General features: G+C 46.1%; 2 protein-coding genes and 1 pseudogene across 3 annotated transcripts in view; 1 reads left to right on the forward strand and 2 right to left on the reverse strand.

Annotated features, from left to right (window-relative positions):
* RCBTB1 (RCC1 and BTB domain containing protein 1) overlaps positions 1-21125 on the forward strand; it is a 90369-nt gene that overhangs the window by 66269 nt on the left and 2975 nt on the right. The gene's annotated exons all lie outside the window — the stretch shown is intronic.
* LOC118730016 (histone-lysine N-methyltransferase SETDB2) overlaps positions 1-21125 on the reverse strand; it is a 94372-nt gene that overhangs the window by 21165 nt on the left and 52082 nt on the right. For both annotated transcript variants that reach the window (XR_006742942.1, XM_045588654.1), the window contains 2 exons: positions 8057-8178; positions 4017-4124 (listed from right to left, as the gene is read on the reverse strand). Coding sequence is in view for 1 of the 2 variants with exons in the window: in XM_045588654.1 (XP_045444610.1) it covers positions 4017-4124; positions 8057-8178 (230 nt within the window). In the remaining variant the exon portion in view is untranslated. The remainder of the gene's footprint in view (positions 1-4016; positions 4125-8056; positions 8179-21125) is intronic.
* Positions 11054-20222, reverse strand: LOC118728493 (annotated as a pseudogene).

The following is a 21125-nucleotide window of genomic DNA, read 5'->3' on the forward strand; positions in this document are numbered from 1 at the left end:
TTTCTTTCACCAGGTGGGGGAAGTTTCCTGACATTATTTTTTCAAATAGGTTTTTAGTATCTTGTTCTCTCTTTTCTTCTGGCATCCCCATAATTCTGATGTTGGTACACTTGAAGTTGTCCTAGAGGCTCCTTATACTATCTTCAACTTTCTGGATTCTTTTCTCTTCTTGCTTCTCCAGAGTAGTGTCCTTTGCCTCTTTGTATTCCAAATCTTTGACTTGATTCATGTGTTCCTCCAGTCTGCTGTTGGATCTCTGTATAATATCATTAAATTTATTGGCCTTTTCTAGGAAATTCTTGAAAAACCTTATAACCGTGGTTTTGAACTCTATATCCACTTTTTTATTCTCTTCCATCTCTTTTGTTTGAGATCTATTTCCTTGTCTCAGCATTTTCCCTGCTTCCCAGAGTTGTTAGGATCACTTCGTGTGTTTGGTGTCCTTTATGTCCCAATAGGTCAGCCTCCCCAGTTACCTGAGGTGGACACTCTTGGTGCTCCCCTTTGTGGACTACGTGAACAGCCTTGTTGTAGTTAAGACTTGATTGTTGTTGGTATCACTGGGAGGAATTGACCTCCAGGCCCACTGAATGTATCAGCTGTATCTACTCTGGGATACTTTCTATATTGGACACAGTCTTATAGAATCAGACTTGCAAAATTGCAAAAGCCTCTGTGCTCAGCTTGGATGGGGCGGAGTCTCAGTGCTGAGCTGACATCGTGGCTTCCCATCAGCCCTGCCCTTGTGCAGGGGCCTGAGTTTCCGCCTGACCTCTGCCTTCCGCGGCTCCCCTGAGTTTCCACCTGACCATCCAGATTCCCTGTGCAAGAGCGTGGGTGCCCCAGGGGCTCGCCTGGAATTGGGTTAGGTCTCTGTAGTCTGGAGCTTCTGACTCCTTCTGCTATGGAGAGGCCACAGCAACCTCCACAGTCAGACCTCTCTGGGCACACTCACTCACATATGACTGTAGACCCTGCCCGCTGTGGCTCTCTGAGTCTCTAGGTGCCTTTCTCTGGACTCCATCCATATGAGCCCGAGTCCACGAGGTTTAGGCTGGGGTTGGGGTTCAGTGCAGTTGGAAAGAGTTCAGTGCAATTTGGGATTTCCTTTCCCCTCTCACCAGCCAGGCATTAGGCCACCCTTCTGCGCACAAGCATCTCCCTACCTCAGCACTTTGCAGCTCCCAATCTGATCCGTGAGCCTCTCTCCTTCTTTCTAGTTGTAGATTTCCCACTCTGCCAGCTTTCCTGTGGATTTGGATGATGTCAGTTCTGTCTTTTAGTTGCTTTGAAATTGTTATGTGAGGCGGCAGCTTAGGTACTTACCTAGGCCGCCATCTTGGTTTTTCCTGGCAGCTAATTTTTAAGTTGATAACTTTGTATAGTCCACAAATGATGTTACAAATGAAAGGTTCCCCCCCCCCCCCCCCCCCCGGTGCAGAGGATGAATTTTTGGCCAGTTTAACATGAGATGCTGTTAGCTATCCATGCAGAGATGTCAGGCTTGTTGATGTCAGAGCCACTGGCATAAGTGTGGCATTGAAGCCATGAGGTCATGCAGGAAGGCTGACCCTCCATGCGGAGGAGGGAGCCAGGGGGGAGCACTGGGCACTCCAAACTGGAAGGGCTGAGCAGAGGAGGAAAAGAACCCAAGGCACCGGGGACACAGCAGCCAGCTTCGAGGTGAGAGCTGCCCTGGCAGAGGGGATCCAGGAGGTCAGAACAAAGTGCTTCCAGAGGCAGGTACGACAACTGCGTGAGGAATACTGCTGAAGGGTCAGCTAAGGACAGAGAAGGAGCACTGCCACTGACAAGAGTTTGTGTAAAAGGGAGGGTTTGTTTTTTAAGATGACGCGATCAGTTCCTCATCTCCACATGCTGAAGGGATGTGACGGAAAGAGGGTAGAGGTAAATGTAAGGGTCTAGTCCTTAAGCAGGGAAGGGGGCTGGTTGCAAAGGCCAAGAGGACGGTTAGCTTTGACCAGAGGGACGTCCAGGTGGGACAAGGTGGTGGGTGGTGGTCTGGATAGGAGTTCCATCCCATGGTTGCCATTTTCTCAGGAAAAGCCAGGCAAAGAAATGTACAGCACCAAGAATTAAGCCTAACGTATACTATGCACTTTGAGTGTTTGTAATCTGTCGATGTAGGTTCATTATTTTGTAAGAAATGTACTTTCTGGTGGGGGTGTTGGTGGGGAGAGGCTGTGTATGTGTGGGTGGTAGGGATTGTATAATAAATCTCTGTATCTTCCCCTCAAACTTTCTGTGACCCTAGAATTGCTCTAAAAAATAAAGTCTATTTAAAAAGTCATTAACTTGGGGATAGGACGATGAGGTGGGAGAGGTTTTAAAGAGAAATGAGGTGATATGAAACAGTGAATGTGGTGGCTGGGGAAACCCTTTGAGGCCTGAGACTATTACTCTAAGACCAGTCAACACATTTGTGGGGTTTTCTCAGTTGTTCCCAGCTGCTCAAGTGTGGGTGCTACTCAGCCTGTGCAGACAACAGATGCACTTCCCCAGGGTTGGGGCTTTGCTAGGAGAGTAAGGAGGTGGGCGGTGGGGAGAGGGGGTGCAGGGTGTTTGGAAGAGAGTGTCTGCAATGCTGGACCACGGCTCTGAGCCGGGGCCACTGGTTGTGAAGAGGCCATTGAAAATCTGCTGGAGCTGGGTGAGCTGAGCGGATAGGACATGTCTGAAGAAAAATACTCTTCAATGTCTCCAGTGATCACGGAAATGCAAGATAAAACTTTCTTTCAGACTGACAAAAATTAATAAATTTGGATATTCATTTTTGTCAAGGGCTGGGAGCAGTGCTCTTTCATCCCCTATGTACAGGAGAATAAAGTGATACAACCCTTTTGGGGGACAGTGTGTCAGCAGGTTTCAAAAATTTTAAAGAGAATTCTCTCTGCCACTAGGAATATGCTCTACAGCAACCCGCAAGCAAATACACCAGGATGTATTTACAAAGATGCTTACTGCAGCTTTAGTTGTTATAGTGAGAAACCGGAATCCACCCACTTCCTAACAACAACAGAATGGTTCTGTGCATTTTGGGACATCCTAAGGAATTCTATGAAGTCAATGCAGAGAATGGAGGTCATTTGCTTACAGTTTTATAAACATGCTATGTCCTGCTTGCCTTCCACATTATGCACATCCTGTTCCCTCTCTGAATTCTCCATTCCTCATCTTCATTTTCACCTACAAGGATTCCTGAGCCCAGTTGCTGTGAGGTGCCTGCCTGCTGAGTGCCTGAGCTGGCCCTCAGCACACCAGGCTGTGCGGAAGCTGCTCAAGCACCTACTGACTCCTTGCAGGGCTAAATCAGCGTTTCTCAGACCATTAGCCCTGTCATGGTAGGGCTTTAGGTACTTATACTTGCTGTACTGCTTGCTTGTTAAGCTGTGAAGGGCCTTTCATAAGGAAGTCTAAAGTAATGGACCCAGTACTAACCACTGCTCCAAGGTAAACCCTGACTAGTTACAATCACCTCTAGCAACTGGTGCAGGAAGAGGGCTGCGGCCCAATTAAACACTCCGAAGGGCTCTTATTCCATGCTTGGGATGAACCTTCTCTTGCCCTAAAGAAAGCCTGAGGCTTCAGTTGCTGCCTGCAGCCACCCTATGACCACAAGGGAACCAGCTGATTTTGTGGACAGGAGAGCAGAGAGGATGATGGGCCCTTGATGACATCATCGAGCCATTGAAATAGCCAACCTTCAAACCAATTTCTCCTCTGGCTAAGTGAGAAAATAAGCATCTTTTTGTTAAAGCCATTTTGAGTTGGCATTCCTCCTACCATTCTAAGGCATATATACTTTGCTGATGAAGCATTTTAGAGTTTATTTTAAATTATTAAATGTTCAATTTGAGTTTCCAATACAGGTCCCACTTCCTTCGGCTATGCAAGATGCACCTCTGTCCCTGGTTCATTAATCAAATAGACTTTCTTTTGAAGGCATCCCCCAAGGGTCTATTCATCTTGTAAGTAATAATATAATTTATACTTACCAACCTCCTTCCTCTGAAGATTTCTTTCTTTACTGCTTCCACATCAAAACTTCTATAACCTTCTTTTGGCTCATCCTCCTCACATTCTACAAGTGCTGAAGAATACAGCTGCAGATTGGGAAAAGATAAAACCCAGAGTGTGCACAGAGTAATGGTGAAAGGTATGAGTCAGAAAATGGCACCAAAAAGCAATCAATAGGAGAGGAAGATGATAGAACAATGATAACATTTTGGGGGTGTGTGAGCAGATCACAAGCCACCCTGCTTTTCTTAGAAGTGGTCCCAATCCCCAGACATGTTTTCTATTCCATAACCCTGACCCCCAAGGCTAACTGAACCTGGTTGGGGCTCTCACCACACACTGGGCCAATCAGATTTTCTCTCCTAGGAAAGTAGAACAAGCTCTGAGCCACACGCTCAAAGCAAGCCAGTCTGTAAAAAGAAAAACAAAACTTTTTGGCCAAGAGGGACCCTCTTCTCACAATCCAGTTGCCCACAGCTGCTGCCTGAGCTTTCTGTTCAGGTCGAGGTTGAAGCCTCGTGATGACTGATACCATGAATCGATCTATCACCCAGTGGGGTGTGCTGGGCCTTCCCTGGAGAAGAAACCCGGGTTCCCCAAGATATGTGATCAGTGCCGGGGCCCCACCAGCAGGTGTGAGAATCCTAAGGCAGGAGCTGGACGTGGAGGCCACAGGGGCATAGGGTACCAAGGAGACAGAACTGAACCTCATATCACCCTGCTTGGCCCCGGAGGATGGCTGGTTAGCCAAAGACGGGTAAGATTCCTCAGGGAAGGAACAACCTAAGACAGGCACAGTTGAAGAGGGGCCATCAGAGAGAACTTGGGGTCAACAGAGGTGGGGCACAGACCCTCACCCCCAAAACTTTGCAGGAGCCTGAATCCTCACCCCTGCTGAGGGAGTCTCCTGCCCCCATGGCTGCTTAACTTCCCATGTCCCGCTCAAATCGGGATCCGGGTAAAAGACAGACTTGGCTGACAGCAGCTGCCCTCGCACTACAAGACTTGTTTGAGTTGTCTTGTAAACATGGTGTGGGGAAGTGGGTTTTTGATATCTAAATTCAGCCTACCACCAGGAATGCTCAGGGCCTACTCAACAGGGCAACTAATCCTTTCCCCTAATATTTACACGGTAAAATAAGATTGTTTTAGAGTAATAAATTTGACAGTAAAATAGTAGTCAAGTTTTCAGGCTAAATTAGCTAGTTGAAATAAGCGAATATCCTAGAAAAACTAATTGCACTTGACAAAAAGCTGTTCCTAAAGTGTTAACTAAAATTTTTATTGGTAGTTCATCTCAGGATAAAATCTCACAACAGGAAATGAACTTAAAGCAGTCATATTATAGTGCAAAAAATTAAAATGTAAAAGCTATCAAAACTACATTATAAAATTTTCAAAAGCCTCCTAATATTTAAATCAAAAAAGGAGGAAAGTAGAAGAATATCATGTAAGGAAAAATATCCTGAAAGTAAATTACATCTAGAAAATTTGTACTTTAGAAAATTAATTGTAACGCTATCAGCAAGACACCCATGAAAAACACACATGGTGTCAAAACAAGCCAGAGGAAAATCATTTGGGCAAAAAGTGAAAAAGGATTACAAATCAAGTTTATAGAAAATATTCCTTTATTAACTTTTGGTTGAGAATATGTTTGTATATTTTCAGAAAACAACCCCGAGATCATGTGGATTCTGGCAACAGAGAGGAATTGACAGGACTACTCCAACCATGAAGACAGAAGAGAATCAGTTCAGAGATGGAAGTCACTAATGACACCTTACCATAATAGCAATCAGCAGCTGTGTATCACTGCAGGTTGCCCAGGACCAAACCAGAGAGGGTTGGACCTGCATTACCACCATCCAGAACTGAAATATCATTGCTGACATGTACACATAAGAAACTGTTTGACATTGAAATTGGGTCTCAAAAGAACTGGTGGCCCAGAAAGAAGCTCACTGCAGACTGATTCATATGCCTTTCAGCATAACCATTATAGCTTGTTTCATTTTTGATTCTTATAAGTGTATTTCCAGTAGGACATGATCTCACTCATCTAGGGGAAATGATGAACAACATAGACTGATGAACAGGAACAGACCCAGAGACAAGGAGCCATGGGTCAGACTGTTGGACCTCAAAGGGAGGGTGGGGATAAAAGGAGAGATCAACCAAAAAACTTAAGTGCACACATATGAGCCTAACCAGTGGTCAAGGACAATAGGGGGTGGGGGCATGAGTGTGTTGGGGGGTGGGGGATTGGAATGGGGGGTTGAGGACAAATATGTGATACCTAAATAAAGAAATTAATAAAAATAAATAAATTTAAAACAAAACAAAACAAAACAAAAACGAGGGCAGAGAGGACATCCTGGGCTCCTGATGGCTTACCAGTGCCTGTTTCTCAGACCGGCCTGCAGGTCTGCCTTCAGGAGCCATGACATGCCCAGCAAGCTTATCACAAAGCCCCTTTTATTTGTGTTACTTGAAACCAAAAGAATTCAACTATCTCTGAATTAAAGATCAACATAACACATATACTCAAATAACAAAGGGTATGAAAAACAAAAATTTATGATACTGGATATAAGCAAAGATTTCTTAGAAAAAGCAGAATCTATTTAGAAACTATATAGAAAAAATTAATAAGTTGGACTTTTTCAAAACAAAAACTTTTTGCTCATTGAAAGAATTGATAAAAAAACAAAAAAGCAAATCAGAGACTGGGAGAAAATATTAATAATACGACCTAGCAGTTGTGGCTTAGTTGGTTAGTTATCATACTGTGTACCTAAAGGTTGCCAGTTTGATTCCAGGTGAATGCACATGCTAGGTTGCAGCTCAATCCTCAGCAGGGGGCATATAGGAAGCAGCCAATTGATTTTCCAAAGCTCTCACATAGATGTTTCTCTCTTTCTCTCCCTCTCCCTTCTTCTCTCTCTAAAAAAACCCAAATAAATAAATAAATAATATTTTAAAAATATTCATAATATGTATATCTGAAAAGTGTATCAGGAATATAGGAAAAGCTCTTATAACTCATCAAAGAGAAAATAATAAAATATATAATAAAAGCCTAATATGCTAAGTGTCTGAACATTTGCTCAACTGTTTGACCAGTCACTATGATGCACACTGACCACCAGGGAGCAGACGCTCTGAACAATAGATTAGCTTGCTGCTGGGGTCTGGCCAATTGGAACTGGGTGAGATGGGCCAGACATGCCCTGGAGCCCTCCCAAGGTCCCTCCCTGGCCCTGATGGGGCTGGGCCAGATGGGCCAGATATGCCTTCGAGCCAGGCAGTCCCTTCCTGGCCCTGATTGTGTATCAGTGGGGTCCCAATCATTGATCAGCTGCCTCCTGCACCACTTCCCCTACTAGGGATTGAGCCCAAAACCTGGGCATGTGCTCTGACCAGGAATCTAAGCAGGGACCTCCTGGTTCATGGGTTGACACTCAACCATTGAGCCAAACCAGCTGGGCTAAAAAGCTTCTTCATAATTCTTTTTAAAAAAATATATATTTTATTGATTTTTTACAGAGAGGAAGGAAGAGGGACAGAGAGTTAGAAACATCAGTGAGAGAGAAACATCGATCAGCTGCCTCCTGCACACCCCCTACTGGAATGTGCCCGCAATCAAGGTACATGCTCTTGACTGGAATTGAACCTGGGACCCCTAAGTCCGCAGCCCAACGCTCTATCCATTGAGCCAAACCGGTTTCAGCTAGGGCAATAATTCTTATTATAAATAAAATTTAAAGAAATCATAAGGTTATAAAATCTAAAAAAATTAAAAAGTTAAAAATATATCCTTTTTCCATTGGTTTTTAGGTAGGGAAGAGAAAAACATCAATGTGAAAGAGACACATTGATTGGTCACATTGCCTCCTACATGGGCATACTTGACTGGAATCAAATCCAGGACCCTTCAAGCAATCCAAGGGCTGATGCAATATGCCCTGAGCCAAACAAGCTAAGGAAACAACTCCTGTGTTTTCAAGTAACTTACCAAACAATTTTCATGAGCAGCTATTTCATCTGATTGTGCACAGTACAGGACACCACACTCAAGGCCTTTGGGACAAAGTGCACAAACCCTTCTTTCCATCTTCTTTGAAACCTGCAAGACACCTGTAAGTAATAACCCTTATAAGAAATGAAAAAGTAAGACCACCAACTTACACCATACACAAAAATAAACTCAAAAGGGAAAGAGGACTTAAGCATAAGATGGGAAACCATAAAAATCTTAGAAGAACCCATAGGCAGCAAAATATCAGACATATGTCATAGTAATATCTTTATTGATATGGCTCCTAGGACAATGGACACTAAGAAGAAAATAAACAAATAGGACTACATCAAAAGAAAAAACTTCTGCACAACAAAAGAAACCATCAATAAAACAATAAGAAAGCCCACTGCATGGGAGAACGTATTTGCCAATGATATTTCCAAAAAGAGTTTAATCTCTAAAAATTATAGGGAACTCATACAAATTAACAGAAGGAAGATAAACAATCCAATCAAAAAGTGGGCAAAGGACCTAAATTGAATCTTTTCAAAAGAGGACATACACAAGGCCAAGAGATGTATGAAAACATTCTCAAAATCACTAATCATTCAAGAGATGCAAATCAAAATGACAATGAGGTATCATCACACACTTGTCAGAATGGTTATCATCAACAAATCAACAAACAACAAGTGCTGGCGGGGATGTGGAGAAAAAGGAACCCTCGTGCACTGCTGGTGGGAATGCAGACTGGTGCAGCCACTGTGGAGAACAGTGTGGAGTTTCCTCAAAAAGTTAAAAATGGAACTCCCATTTGACACAGTAATTCCACTTCTAGGAATATATCCCAAGAAAACAGAAACACCAATCAGACAAGACACATGTACCCCTATGTTTATTGCAGCACAATTTATAGCTAAGATTTGGAAACAGCTTAAGTACTCATCAGCAGAGGAGTGGATTAAAAAACTGGTACCGCCCTAGCCGGTTTGGCTCAGTGTTAGAGCATTTGCCTGTGACTGAAGGTTCCTGGGCTCAGTTCCGGTTGAGAGTACATGCCTGGTTTGCAGGCTCAGTAACCGGGGGTGTGTGTGTGTGAGTGTGTGTGTGTGTGTGTGAGTGTGTGTGTGTGTGTGTGTGTGCGCATGCGTGTGTGTGTGGTTGTGTGTGTGAGTGTATGTGTGTGTGGGTGCGTGTGTGTGGGTATGTGTGCGCGCGTGTGTGCGTGTGTGTGCGCGTGCGCGCGTGTGTGTGTGTGAGTGAGTGTGTGTGTGTGTGTGTGAGTGTGTGTGTGGGTGTGGGTGTGTGTGTGGGTGTGTGTGCGAGCGCAGGCCGCAGCTGATCAATGATTCTCTCTCATCATTGATGTTTCTATCTCTCTCTCCCTCTCCCTTTATCTCTGAAATCAATAAAAATGTTTTAAAAAAACACACCTATGGTACATCTATGGAATACTATGTGATGTAAAAAAGAAAGAACTCTTACCATTCGCTACAGCATAGATGGACGTGGAGAGCATTATGCTAAGTGAAATAAGCCAGTCGGAGAAAGATAAATATCATGTGTTCTCAGTCATTTGTGGAATATAATGAACAACATAAACTCATGAACAAAAACAGATCGAGAGACAGAGAAGCACTGAACAGACCGTCAAACCTCAGAGGGAAGGCAGAGGTGGATGAGGTTCAACCCAAGGCCTTGTGTGCGTGCATATGAGCCTAACCATGGACACAACAGCTGGGGGCGGGAGTGGCCAGGGAGAGGTCAATGGGGGGAAAGGGAGACATGTAATACCCTAAACCACATGTGTCAAACACAAGGCCCGCGGGCCAAATCCGTCCCGCCAGGCCTTGCAATGTGGCCCGCACCGCGCTGTCATCACTCACTCCGCTGCGTTTCCATCACAATGACAGTTTATGACTGTTCAGTAAACCATTCGGCCCACGATTTAGGCTGGATTTTAGATTTTGGCACCTTCTCTGATTGAGTTCGACACCCCTACTAAACAATAAACAATTTAAATAAAAAAAAACAAAAGAAAGAAAGGCACTTGTTTTTATGAGAGATTTTCAATTTACAGGAAAAAAGAAATCGGGATCCAAGTAGAAAAGCAACTTACTTTGCATTTTAAAAATATATATTTTTATTGATTTTAGAGAGGAAGGGAGAGAGACAGAAACACCGATGAGAGAGAATCATTGATTGGCTGCCTCCTGAACGCCCCATACTGGGGATCGAGCCTGCAACTTGAGCATGTACCTTTGACCAGAATCGAACCTGGGACCCTTCAGTCTGCAGGCTGACGCTCTATCCATTGAACAAAACCGGTTAGGGCTTACTTTGTATTTTTTAATGTCTTAATTAAAGAAAACACTAATGAATTCATTTCAAATATCCAAACATGAAAAAAAAAACTTTTATTTAAGAAATGCAAACATGCCGAAACCGGTTTGGCTCAGTGGATAGAGCGTCGTCGGCCTGCGGACTCAAGGGTCCCGGGTTCGATTCTGTCAAGGGCATGTACCTTGGCTGTGGGCACATCCCCGGTAGGGGGTGTGCAGGAGGCGGCTGATCGATGTTTCTCTCTCATAGATGTTTCTGACTTTCTATCCCCCTCCCTTCCTCTCTAAAAAATCAATAAAATATGTTAAAAAAAAAAAAAAAAGAAAGAAAAGAAAAAGAAAGAAAGAAATGCAAACAGGAATTTAAATTGAAGCTTTCAAAATTTTGTCTTGCCTATAGTAAACTCTCAGTAATTACTACTGTCATTACAAATCAAAGAAAACAATGGTGTATTCAAGAAACAGTGCTCAGTCCCTGGAAGGTGTGGTTCAGTTGGTTGGGAGTGGTCTTGTGCACTGAAAGGTTGCTGGTTCAATTCCAGTGCTAGGGGCATATAGGGGGCAGCTGATTCTTTTTTTTTCTTTCCTTTTTTTCCTCCTCTTTGACAAACTGTTTATTGAGTTTTGGGTCAGTAGGGGGTGTCTCTTGTTGTATCCCAGAATCCCAGGATTCAGGGAGGTGGTAAGGTGGCAATGGAGAATTTGGGGATCTGGTCTCCCAAGAGTACCTGCCGCTCTACCCCTGATTCTGATATGGATGCCAGACGGATCACCCCACCACTGGAGCCATCCCTCTCCCTGGCCAAGGCGAGAGCATTAGCAGTGAATTGCAGACCCTCTTCTTGGTCATACCTTCCCGGTAGGTAGCATCGACATAGCCTTAAATACAGGAGCTTCCAGGGCCTCCAATGGCAAAGGACTGTCTTACCATCAGCGCCCCCAGGGGCACCGAGTACACCTGCCCTCCTTGGGAGTCCCAGCCTGCAACGACGATTCCTGCCATCAGGTCTTCCCGGTATCGGTATCGGTAACACAGTTCCTTAAAGAGGCTGGCTGCAGTGTGTACCAGAGGAGGCTCATTCAGCTCAATGCTGTGGAAACCACGCTGACAGGTAACAGCATCAGCTACAGCCTGGGCATCCACCCGCTGCAGAGCCGGAGCGGCAGCAGAAGATTCCATCATGAATGGGGGTTAGCTTGTCAGTCACTCGGCTGGCGATGTAGGACCCAGTGGTTGTTCGGAATCGGCCCCCAGAACCACGCCCCGTCGGATTGAAGGGCCATGACAGCGGTCCCTGTGGAGACTCCCGGTTTCCCAGTCGGGAGGGGGTGGTGGCCTCCGGCCCCAGGCGGATGCCGACCGCTCCTCTTGCTGCTAAGGTGGCCGCATCTTTCTCCAGGAGGCAGTGATTCTGCTCTCACACCGATGTCTCTCTCTCTCCCTTCCTCTCTCTCTCTTAAAAAAAAACAACAACTTTTTTTTAAAAGAAAAAAGGAAATAGTGCTCTAGATAGCTACCTGTAAAAACATTTTTTTTTTTTACTATGTCATATATAATTCAAAAATAAATTTGGGGTGAATTAAATAAGCAAATGAGAAATGTAAATGTTCTTTAGCATTATAAGTTAGGGAAGAAAAATAATGAAGGAAAAAAAAATTTAAAGAGGGAATGGAAGAAATGAAAGAAATCTAAAAGGTTTGGAAACAGCCTAAGTACCCATCAGCAGAGGTGAGCTAGGAAGAAAAAAGGAGAGGCAGAAAGGAAGGAAAAAGTCACCTGTTCCTAATATGGCATTGGCCATAACTGTCCATTCAACATTTCTATGCCCTTTTCTGTGTTCTTCCTTTCATTCATTTGGATTTATTTTACTGCTCCACTGGAGTCCCGGTACATGAGAATTCGTGCACTTGGGGGGAGGGGGTCCCTCAGCCCAACCCGCACCCTCTCATATCCGGGACCCTTTGGGGGATGTTCACCTGCCAGCTTAGGCCCACTCCCCGGTGACTGGGCCTAAGTTGTCAGTCAGACATCCCTCTGGCAGCCCAGGAGCCCTTGGGGGATGTCCTCTGGGGACTAGGCCTAAGCCATAAGTTGGACATCCTTAGTACTGCTGAGTAGGCTGGAGAGGCTCCCACCACCACTGCTGTGCTGGCTAGCCATTCTGGCTAAGTGGCGCTCTCTCTGTGGAAATGCACTCACCACCAGAGGGCAGCTCCTGCATCGAGCGTCTGCCCCCTGGTGGTCAGTGCGCGTCATAGCGATTGGTTGTTCTGCCATTTGGGTCAATTTGCATATTACCCTTTTATTATATAGGATGGTGTTTTAAATTTAGAAGAGGTTAAGCACTTAAGTGGTTCCTAAAGTGAGGAGAGAGAGGTGAGGGGAGAGGGGGAAAGGAGGGGGAGAGGGAGATTGTCTACCTCCTGCACATGCCTGGACTAGGAATCCGAAATCTAGTTATGTACCCTGACAGGAAATCCAGCAACCTTTGGTGCACAGGGCAATGCTCAATCAACTGAGCAACAGCAGCAAGGACTTTTGGTCACTCTTACATTAGAGCTTCCATTTCACATTCAGAAGACTGCATTTTGGAGATAACATTTATTTCACTTGCCAAGAATTTGTTCTTTGTTTCCTAAAACATAATTCAAGCCAGCAATGTGAGCTTTAGATATAGCATAAAACTTCTAGAAGCCTCACTAAAAAAATAGCAAAAAAGAAACAGGGGAAATTAATTTAAATCAACCAACTATATCCAAAATATTATCCTTCTGAGGAGACAGAGGGCAACTAGATAGTCAGGAACAGGGATCATAGGGAAGTAAAACTGGGGAATCCAACTAGGCGGAACTGCTAAGGCAACCCAGCTGGGCATGGAAAGAAGGGCATGTAAGAGAGACAAACTAAAATGTGTGGATTGTTGCTAAAGACAAACAAGTTGCAGTTAACCAATCACAAGGCAATAAGACATATAGTCCAATTTCAAGGATGTTGCTATGACAAAATTATTTGAAAAGACCAACCAAGAACTAGCAAGGCTGTATCCACCCTTAAATTAAAAAGTACAAGCTCGTCTTCCCCTCTCCCCATGTGCGCTAGATTCTTGGGTTGATAGCAAGAGACATGCTCCTTGCACCCACGTGGCTTATGGCCATGTGGGGCTCTACACACGGACTAACAGACTTCAACACCGACTGTAACATGGAGAGGAAGCTCTGGACACCGGCCTGCTCCTGGAGCCGCAGCTGCACCTTTCCTAGGACTGGCTTCTCTCAATAAACTTTGCCTCCGTTAACTGGTTTTGCCCGTGACTTCATTCTTTCATTTCCCGAGATAATGAACTCGGACTCAAAAACCCACATTTTGATTTCACTCTCAACATTTAATCAATATAAAAATTAATTTATTCTTTTGTACTGAATCTTAAAACCTAGTGTACTCAAGGATGTCACATTTTAAGTGCTCGATAGCCATATGTGATGAGTGGGTACTGTACCAAATGGCTCGGCCAACGATATAAAGAAATATGAGACAGAATTGCTGTCTGCAAGAAACTTAAAAAATAAACAGGGGACTAAAGCAACTAGAAAAAACAAAATAACAAGAAATGTTACCGAGATCCAAGACCTAAACTGCTGCCTTGCACAACAATTTTAAAACTATAACTAAAAGACAAAACACCTTTCACCCAGAACTACAAAAAAAGCTGGCTGAGTGGAAGTTCTACAACTGGAAGGAAAGAGAAAAGAGCACTCAGGGCACAAGGCTGAAAGATGAGATAACGGAGGCACCTGCGTGATCCGGCTGGCGGCGGATCCGGCTGGCGGCGGGTGTTGCTTTCTTCAACCCAAAGGGAGACAAGCTCTTAATTTCTCTGAAATCCAGTTTCTGAGGAGATGCTGGGGAAGCAGACTCCTTCGGGGAGAAGCTGGACTGTTTGCCATCGGGTCAGAAAGTGAGGGTGGCTTGCTTGCAGAGCTGCGCACAGGAATAATTACTTGCTGCACTGGGGTGTGGGACATGGGGACGAGGTTGGAGGTGTGGGGAGGGCGGGGGGCTGGCAGCCACTGCTGTTTGCCATGCCCTAGCCTGGTGATGCCCTGAGACCCTGCCCCGCACAACCTACAAGCACACCCAAGCTCCAAAGCAGCAGCTTTTGCATATGAATGGCTTTCTCTATCGCAGCTTAACCTAGCAAAGTTGCAACCTGGTTCAGACAGCTCCAAAGCCTCCAAGCCCAAGCAGGGAGGAGAGGACTGTGGTTCTCGCTGAAGCTCCGGCAGGGTGGCCTCAGACAGTAGCTGACCTGCACCCCATTGGAGATCCAGAAGCCAGTGTACCTGGTGGTCATTATGAGACAGCAGATTTCAACTCTTCACATCCATAAGTGACACATTCAGGAGGCGGACTCAGTGAGCACCAAAGCCCCACTGAAACAGGCCTGCACCATAAGCATGTCCCCAGTGACCTGGAGGTCAATTCCTCCCAGTGTACCAACAGCAATCAAGGCTTAACTATAATACACCAAGACTTTGCACTCAGCCCACAAAGGGGTGTACCTAGCACACGTGTCAAAGACAAAGCCCGCGGGCCAAATCCTTGATAGCATGTGAGTTGGTTAACAGCACTGTTAAGGAAAAGATTGTTCCATTCATTTTAAATTCACATTTCTGGTTAACATTGTCGTTTATGACTGTTCAGTAAACCATTCGGCCCGCGATTTAGGCTGGATTTTAGATTTTGGCCCCTTCTCTGATTGAGTTCGACACCCCTAACCTAGAGAGACCATCTCAGGTGATTGGGGAAGCTGAGCTACTGGCCCCTATAGGTCACCGACCACACAAAGCCACTCCATCAACACAGGGAAGCAGCCAAAATGCAGAGACACAGAAACATGTCACAAATGAAAGAAATGGAGGAAAGCAAACTACTGGACAACACAGAGTACAAAACCACATTTATAAGGTTACTCAAGAATCTTCTAAATCGCTGGGAAACTTTAAGAGACCTTCAATGACCTTAATGAGAATGCCAAAAAAATGGAAAAGGACCAGTCACAAATTAAGCATACACTTTCTGAAATGAAGAATATACAGAAACTCAATTGTAGATCAATGTGCCCCAAGAATCAAACCAAAGATCTTAAATATAAGGAAACAAAAAACACCCAATCAGAAAAACAAAAAGAAAAAAGAATAAAAATATATGAAGATAGTATAAGGAGCCTCTGGGACAACTTTAAGCGTACGAGCATCCGGATTTTTGGGGTGCCAGAAGAGAGCAAAATATTGAAAACCTATTAGAAGAAATAATGACAGAAAACTTTCCCTATCTGGTGAAAGAAATAGACTTACAAGTTCAGGAAGCCCACAGAACCCAAACAAAAGAAATCCAAAGAGGATCACACCAAGACACATCATAATTAAAATGCCAAGGGCAAAAAACAAAGAGAGAATATTAAAAGCAGCAATAGAAAAACAGTTACCTACAAGGCAGTTGGGGTGGACCAGGCCTGCAGAGAAGGGCAGTTAGGGACAACCAGGCTATCAGGGAAGAACATTTAGGGATGACCGGGCCAGCAGGGGAGGGTAGGGGGTGGGGGGGACCTGGCCTGCAGGGGAGGACAATTAGGGGTGACTAGGCCAGCAGGGGAGGGCAGTTAGGGGTGACCAGGCTGGCAAGGGAGTGGTTAGGGGTGATCAGACTGGCAGGCAGAAGCAGTTAGGGGCAATCAGGCAGGCAGGCGAGCAGTTGGGAGCCAGCAGTCTTGGATTGTGAGAGGGATGTCCAACTGCCCACTTAGGCCCAATCCCAGTGGGATCCCAGATTGGGGAGGGTGCAGGCTGGGCTGAGGGACACCCCCCCCCCCATGCACAAATTTTGTGCACCGGACCTCTAGTATATTATAATAGTACAGCTAGGACAGAAGATTAGATGACCACATCAAAAGGAAGAACATGAAGTATAGAGAGAAATGGGTCATAATCTATCATTATGAAATAATATTCCACAAGGTGGCATTTGCATTTCTTCTCTGATAATGTCTATAGCCCTTTTTTTTTTTTTTTTTTTTTGTATTGGGTTATTCACTATTTTCTTATTTATAAAAGCTCATCATGTATTCAGAACACTAACCCTTTGTTAGTCAAATATGTGGTCTTTTGTGGGGAAGCATGGGACTTGGTTGGAATGTCTGCAGGGAGGATTCCCCAAAAGGTCGGAGGCCTCTGGGGGGACCCTGCCAAAGGCAGCAGCCCCTACCTTGTCTTTTCCAAAAAAGTCTGACCCCCTGGGTGTTTACTAGAATCTCTCTGTTTAGACTTCAAAACATCTTTGTTTAAAAGACACTACAGCAGAAACCGGTTTGGCTCAGTGGTAAAGCGTCGGTCTTTGGGACTGAAAGGTCCCAGGTTCGATTCCGGTCAAGGGCATGTACATTGGTTGCGGGCACATCCCCGGTAGGGGGTGTGCAGGAGGCAGCTTGTCGATGTTTCTCTCTCATCGACGTTTCTAACTCTCTCTCCTTCTCCTTCCTCTCTGTAAAAAAAAAATCAATTTATTATAAAAATTTTAAAAAAAGACACTACAGATGCAGGTACTTTCTCAGGGATGCTCATCCTGCTATTGTATCTAAAGCTTAATATTAGTTCAAGCTGTTGTGACAATAAAAGCCTAAGGAGGCAGGCAGACAGGGCTATCTGCTTCCTCTGGGTCCTCTCTTTCACAGACCCTGGGTCAGAGTAATCATTCATCCCTCGTTCAGGGTCTGGCGGTCAGCTCCAGCAGTCTTTTAACTTTTTTATAATGTTCTTTGATATACAGAATGTTTAAATGTTTTATTTGATAAATTATATCAATATTTTATTTTACAGTCTCTACTCCTGAGTGAGGGGACATAATTTAGAAATACTTCTATTATATTCTAGAATTTTAATTTATTTTTTTACATTAAAATATTAAAATGACATTAATATTATTGTAAAGAATGAGATGGAACTGTAACTTATTTTCATAATGATTAGCCACTGATTTAAAAATCTCCTTTTCATATATTTATTACATTTATTTGGGCTTGTTCCTATACTTCTTTTGTTCCACTGACCTGTCACTTTCTGCAACAATACCACACTTTACAATTTTTAACACTTTAGAATATATTTTAATATTTGACAACACAAAGCCCACATCTTAGGATAAAAATGGGAAAAATTCTAGTATTTTATTCACCTTATTCTACTTTGATAGAATACTGTGTTCTTATTTAAAAAAACACTCATATTAGAGTTTGTAAAGCACAGGTTAAAAAAACATGTCAAACAGCCTGGCTGGTGTAGCTCAGTGGTTGAATGTGGATGCATGTACCCAGAGGTCCCAGGTTCAGTTCCCAGTCAGGGCACATGCCTGCGTTTCAGGCTCCTTCCCAGTATGGGACTGCAGAAAGCAGCAGATCAATGTTTCTCTTTCATTGATATTTCTCTCTCTCTCTCTCCCTCTCTTTCTCTTTAAAATCAATAAATTTTTTTTTAAGTTTCAGTTAAATTATTAGTGCTAAAATTCTCTAATAAAATCATGTGATAATGTTTGACAGGATATGCAATACCCCTTGTTGTATAAGAGCTACACATTTCCCCTTTCCTGTGAAAAGCTGGACCTTCAGACTAATACACTGCATTGGCTGAGCTGTCAGGCTGCAGATACCTGAGCATGTCCTTCTGTGCCTGCCCTGGGGACTCTGTGCCATCTGAATTGCACTCCCAAGTCCACAGGCTCCCTCAGAGTCTTGGTACCTGGGCATACAGCAGTGCTAGGCAGCACAGTGCTGCGCTGTCACCTGGAGTTTGTTCCGGGTGCTGATGGACAGAAACCCAAAGTGGGACACACAGGCTCCCCCTAATGGCCTTTTCCTGCTAAAGCATCCCTTCATCGTAGTCTCCCAAAAGATCTTGGCGCTTCTAACTTGTTCTCTTCTAGACTGGAGGATGCGCATAACTCTCTGTAGTTAGCGGAGTTACGGTCATTAGAGGCTTTTACACAGACAGGCATTCCTCACTGTCTGAATGCTTGCTACGTGTCACCTGAAACTCATGGACCAAATACACTTGGATAACTGATATCCCTCACCGTATGAACAGGAACTACAGGCTCAGACAGTGAGGGAGTGATACATGCATCATGGGGGCTAGGATTTTAGGGGAAGAGCCCACTGGTCTCCCTCAGGAGCTGAGATTGAGGACTCTGAGGATAAGCAGGGCTTCCCGGGGTCCTTCTCCTGGTCTAGCAGGCCGAGGACTCAGAGACTGTCCTGACAAGACCCATAAGGCATTGAGGGGGTGGCAGAATCATCAAGATGGGCAGGGGCTAAATCAGATCAGGGCATGGGTGCACTGTAAGCCAAAAAGATTATTCGGGGGTGGGGGGGGAATGAGACTACTGGAGGACTTTGAGTAGGAGAATCACATTTGTTTTCTGTGTTTTAAAGGTCATTTGGGGCTGCTGTGCAGACGAGGCTAGAATAGAAACCAGGAGACGAACAGTCCAGGCAGGAGATGATGGTGGCTTGGGGCTGGATGGTAGTCATGGAGGAGGTGACAAGTAGTGAGACTCACTGTATATTCTGAAGACACACTGACTGGTCTGACTAATGTGTTAGGTGGGAAGTGAGGAGGAAAGTGAGGCGCTGAGGGTGCCTTTATGGTTTCTGGCCTGAGTAACTGGGTGAATGAAATGGGGGGCTGGTGGTTGAGCAGGTCTGGAGTGTGTGGGAGCGGGTGTATGTGGGGGAACAAGAGTTCTCTTTGGGACATACTCAGTGTGAATCACTCCAGGCATTGATAGAGTGGGTTAGGAGAGTCGGAGTTTGGAGAAAAGGTCAAAATGGAACCTCACCTCCAGTGACTCCTCCTCTTGCACTCCAGCTATACACATACCAGCTATTCAACTGCCTGACTTGGGTTGCCACATGTGCTTTGTGAGGCTGATGCTTTTAGTCATGTCATCACCTGCCTGGAACACCTTTTGAACCTCTCTCTCTCTCTCTCTCTGACCGATTTGCCCTTTGAAACAGAGAACCATGTACTCGCCTCCAAAAAGCTTTCTGGGAACACCAGGCTGAGTTGGGAGCCCCTCATCCTGTGCCTGTGTGGTGCTAACCAGGTCAGAAGCCAGCTGCCTACCAGGTTCTCTGCACCCCAGCACTTAGTCCTGAGTCCGCACACAGTAGGAACTGCGCTCCGGTGTGAGGGAAGGAGCGCGCTCAGATTTGCTTGGCTGGGGGCGGGGGAGGGGGGCGCGCGCAGAGCCCCTGAGGCCTTGGCTCCTAGTGCAGAGGAGGGGGTGGCTCCCAAACGGCTCGTTCTTCCCAAACCGCTTCCCCAGAGCCAGCGACCGCTCCCCCTGAAAGGGGTGGGGTGCCCTCCTCTCCGCACCGCTCGGACCCGGCGGTTTAACAGAGAGGAGCCCCGAGCTCGCTCCGCCGGCCCGGGCACCGGCCCGGAGAGCGGGGCAGCATCACCGCTGACCCCGCAGGGGGAGAGGGGTCCTACCGGCCCCCCGGCCCGGCCCCGGAGGGGACCCGGTGGAGCGAACTCCGCGGGGCCACACGCTCATGGGCCAGGACCGTCCACGCGGCCCGGCGGCCGGGAGACGGGTCGGCCCGGAGGGACGCGCCCAGGAGGTCCCGGCGGGACCGGGTCCGCCGCCCGCCGCCCCGCTCCGCCCCGCACTCACCGCTGGGGCCGGGCGTCGGGGCCGGCGCCTCGGGGCCCCCGGGCTTGGCGGCGTCGCCGGCGGCCGCGGCCCGGGCCGGCGCGGGCTCCATGCCGGGCTCGCTCTGTGGCTCTGCTCGCGCCCGGAAGTCCGCCGCCGGTTCGGTTCCCAGAGGCCCGGAAGGGCTGAGCCGGGCCGGGGGGGGGGGGGGGTCCCCGGAGGAAACGAAACCTGCCTCGCCCCCGGTCCCTGAAGAAGAAATGAAACCTAGCCTCGGGTGTGCAGATCGACGTCCCTGCCAAACCTTCTCCAGATTCGAGTTTGAATTTAACTTTTTTTTGGAGGCCAAAGCCCCTGTGTTGTTGGAGAAATGACCGCTTTTCTGAGAGGTTCACAGTTTCTATTAAAAATTTTATTAAATTGATAAAAATTGTGGGCGAAAGGAGCCACTTGCTGACATGACAAGCTGGGGGGGGGAAGGGAGGGGGAAGGCTGCATGGTGGTCTTGCAAACTCAGAGCCCTAAAGAAACCACAGAGGATGGTCTGAAATTAAACTTTAACTGAGAGCAGTGATGGTGGGCAGTTAGGGCCTAGGCAGGTGTGCCGGGCCTGATGGCGGAGAGGGAACCGGAGTGGGGGCGGCTGAAAGGCTTAGCAGACAGACACGCTGCTTCCTGAGACAGCGGTGCACCCCACAAGCTGGGTGTGATCAAGATGTTTACAACATTTTTGTGGGTTTCAATCTTACTCAACTACACGCACCTGAACTCTATCACTCAGGCGCGGGGACCACGCGTTTGGGCCACAGGTTCCAGCTTACAGCAGCTGTTGGCTATGGCTGTGCTGGGAGGCTCTGCCCGCCACCCTGGGACTTGCACGTGGCCAGGAGAGGACTGCGCCCTCTTATTAGCCGAGGCTTGAACTGGCACAGGCCAAGGTCAACCTTTACCTTAGCTGAGCCCATCTGACTTTTTGCATCTATGATAACATACCCTTGAAATGTCTGGGTAACTT

This window comes from Pipistrellus kuhlii, unplaced genomic scaffold (genome assembly GCF_014108245.1).
Source record: "Pipistrellus kuhlii isolate mPipKuh1 unplaced genomic scaffold, mPipKuh1.p scaffold_m20_p_3, whole genome shotgun sequence".
Taxonomy (NCBI): Eukaryota; Metazoa; Chordata; class Mammalia; order Chiroptera; family Vespertilionidae; genus Pipistrellus; species Pipistrellus kuhlii.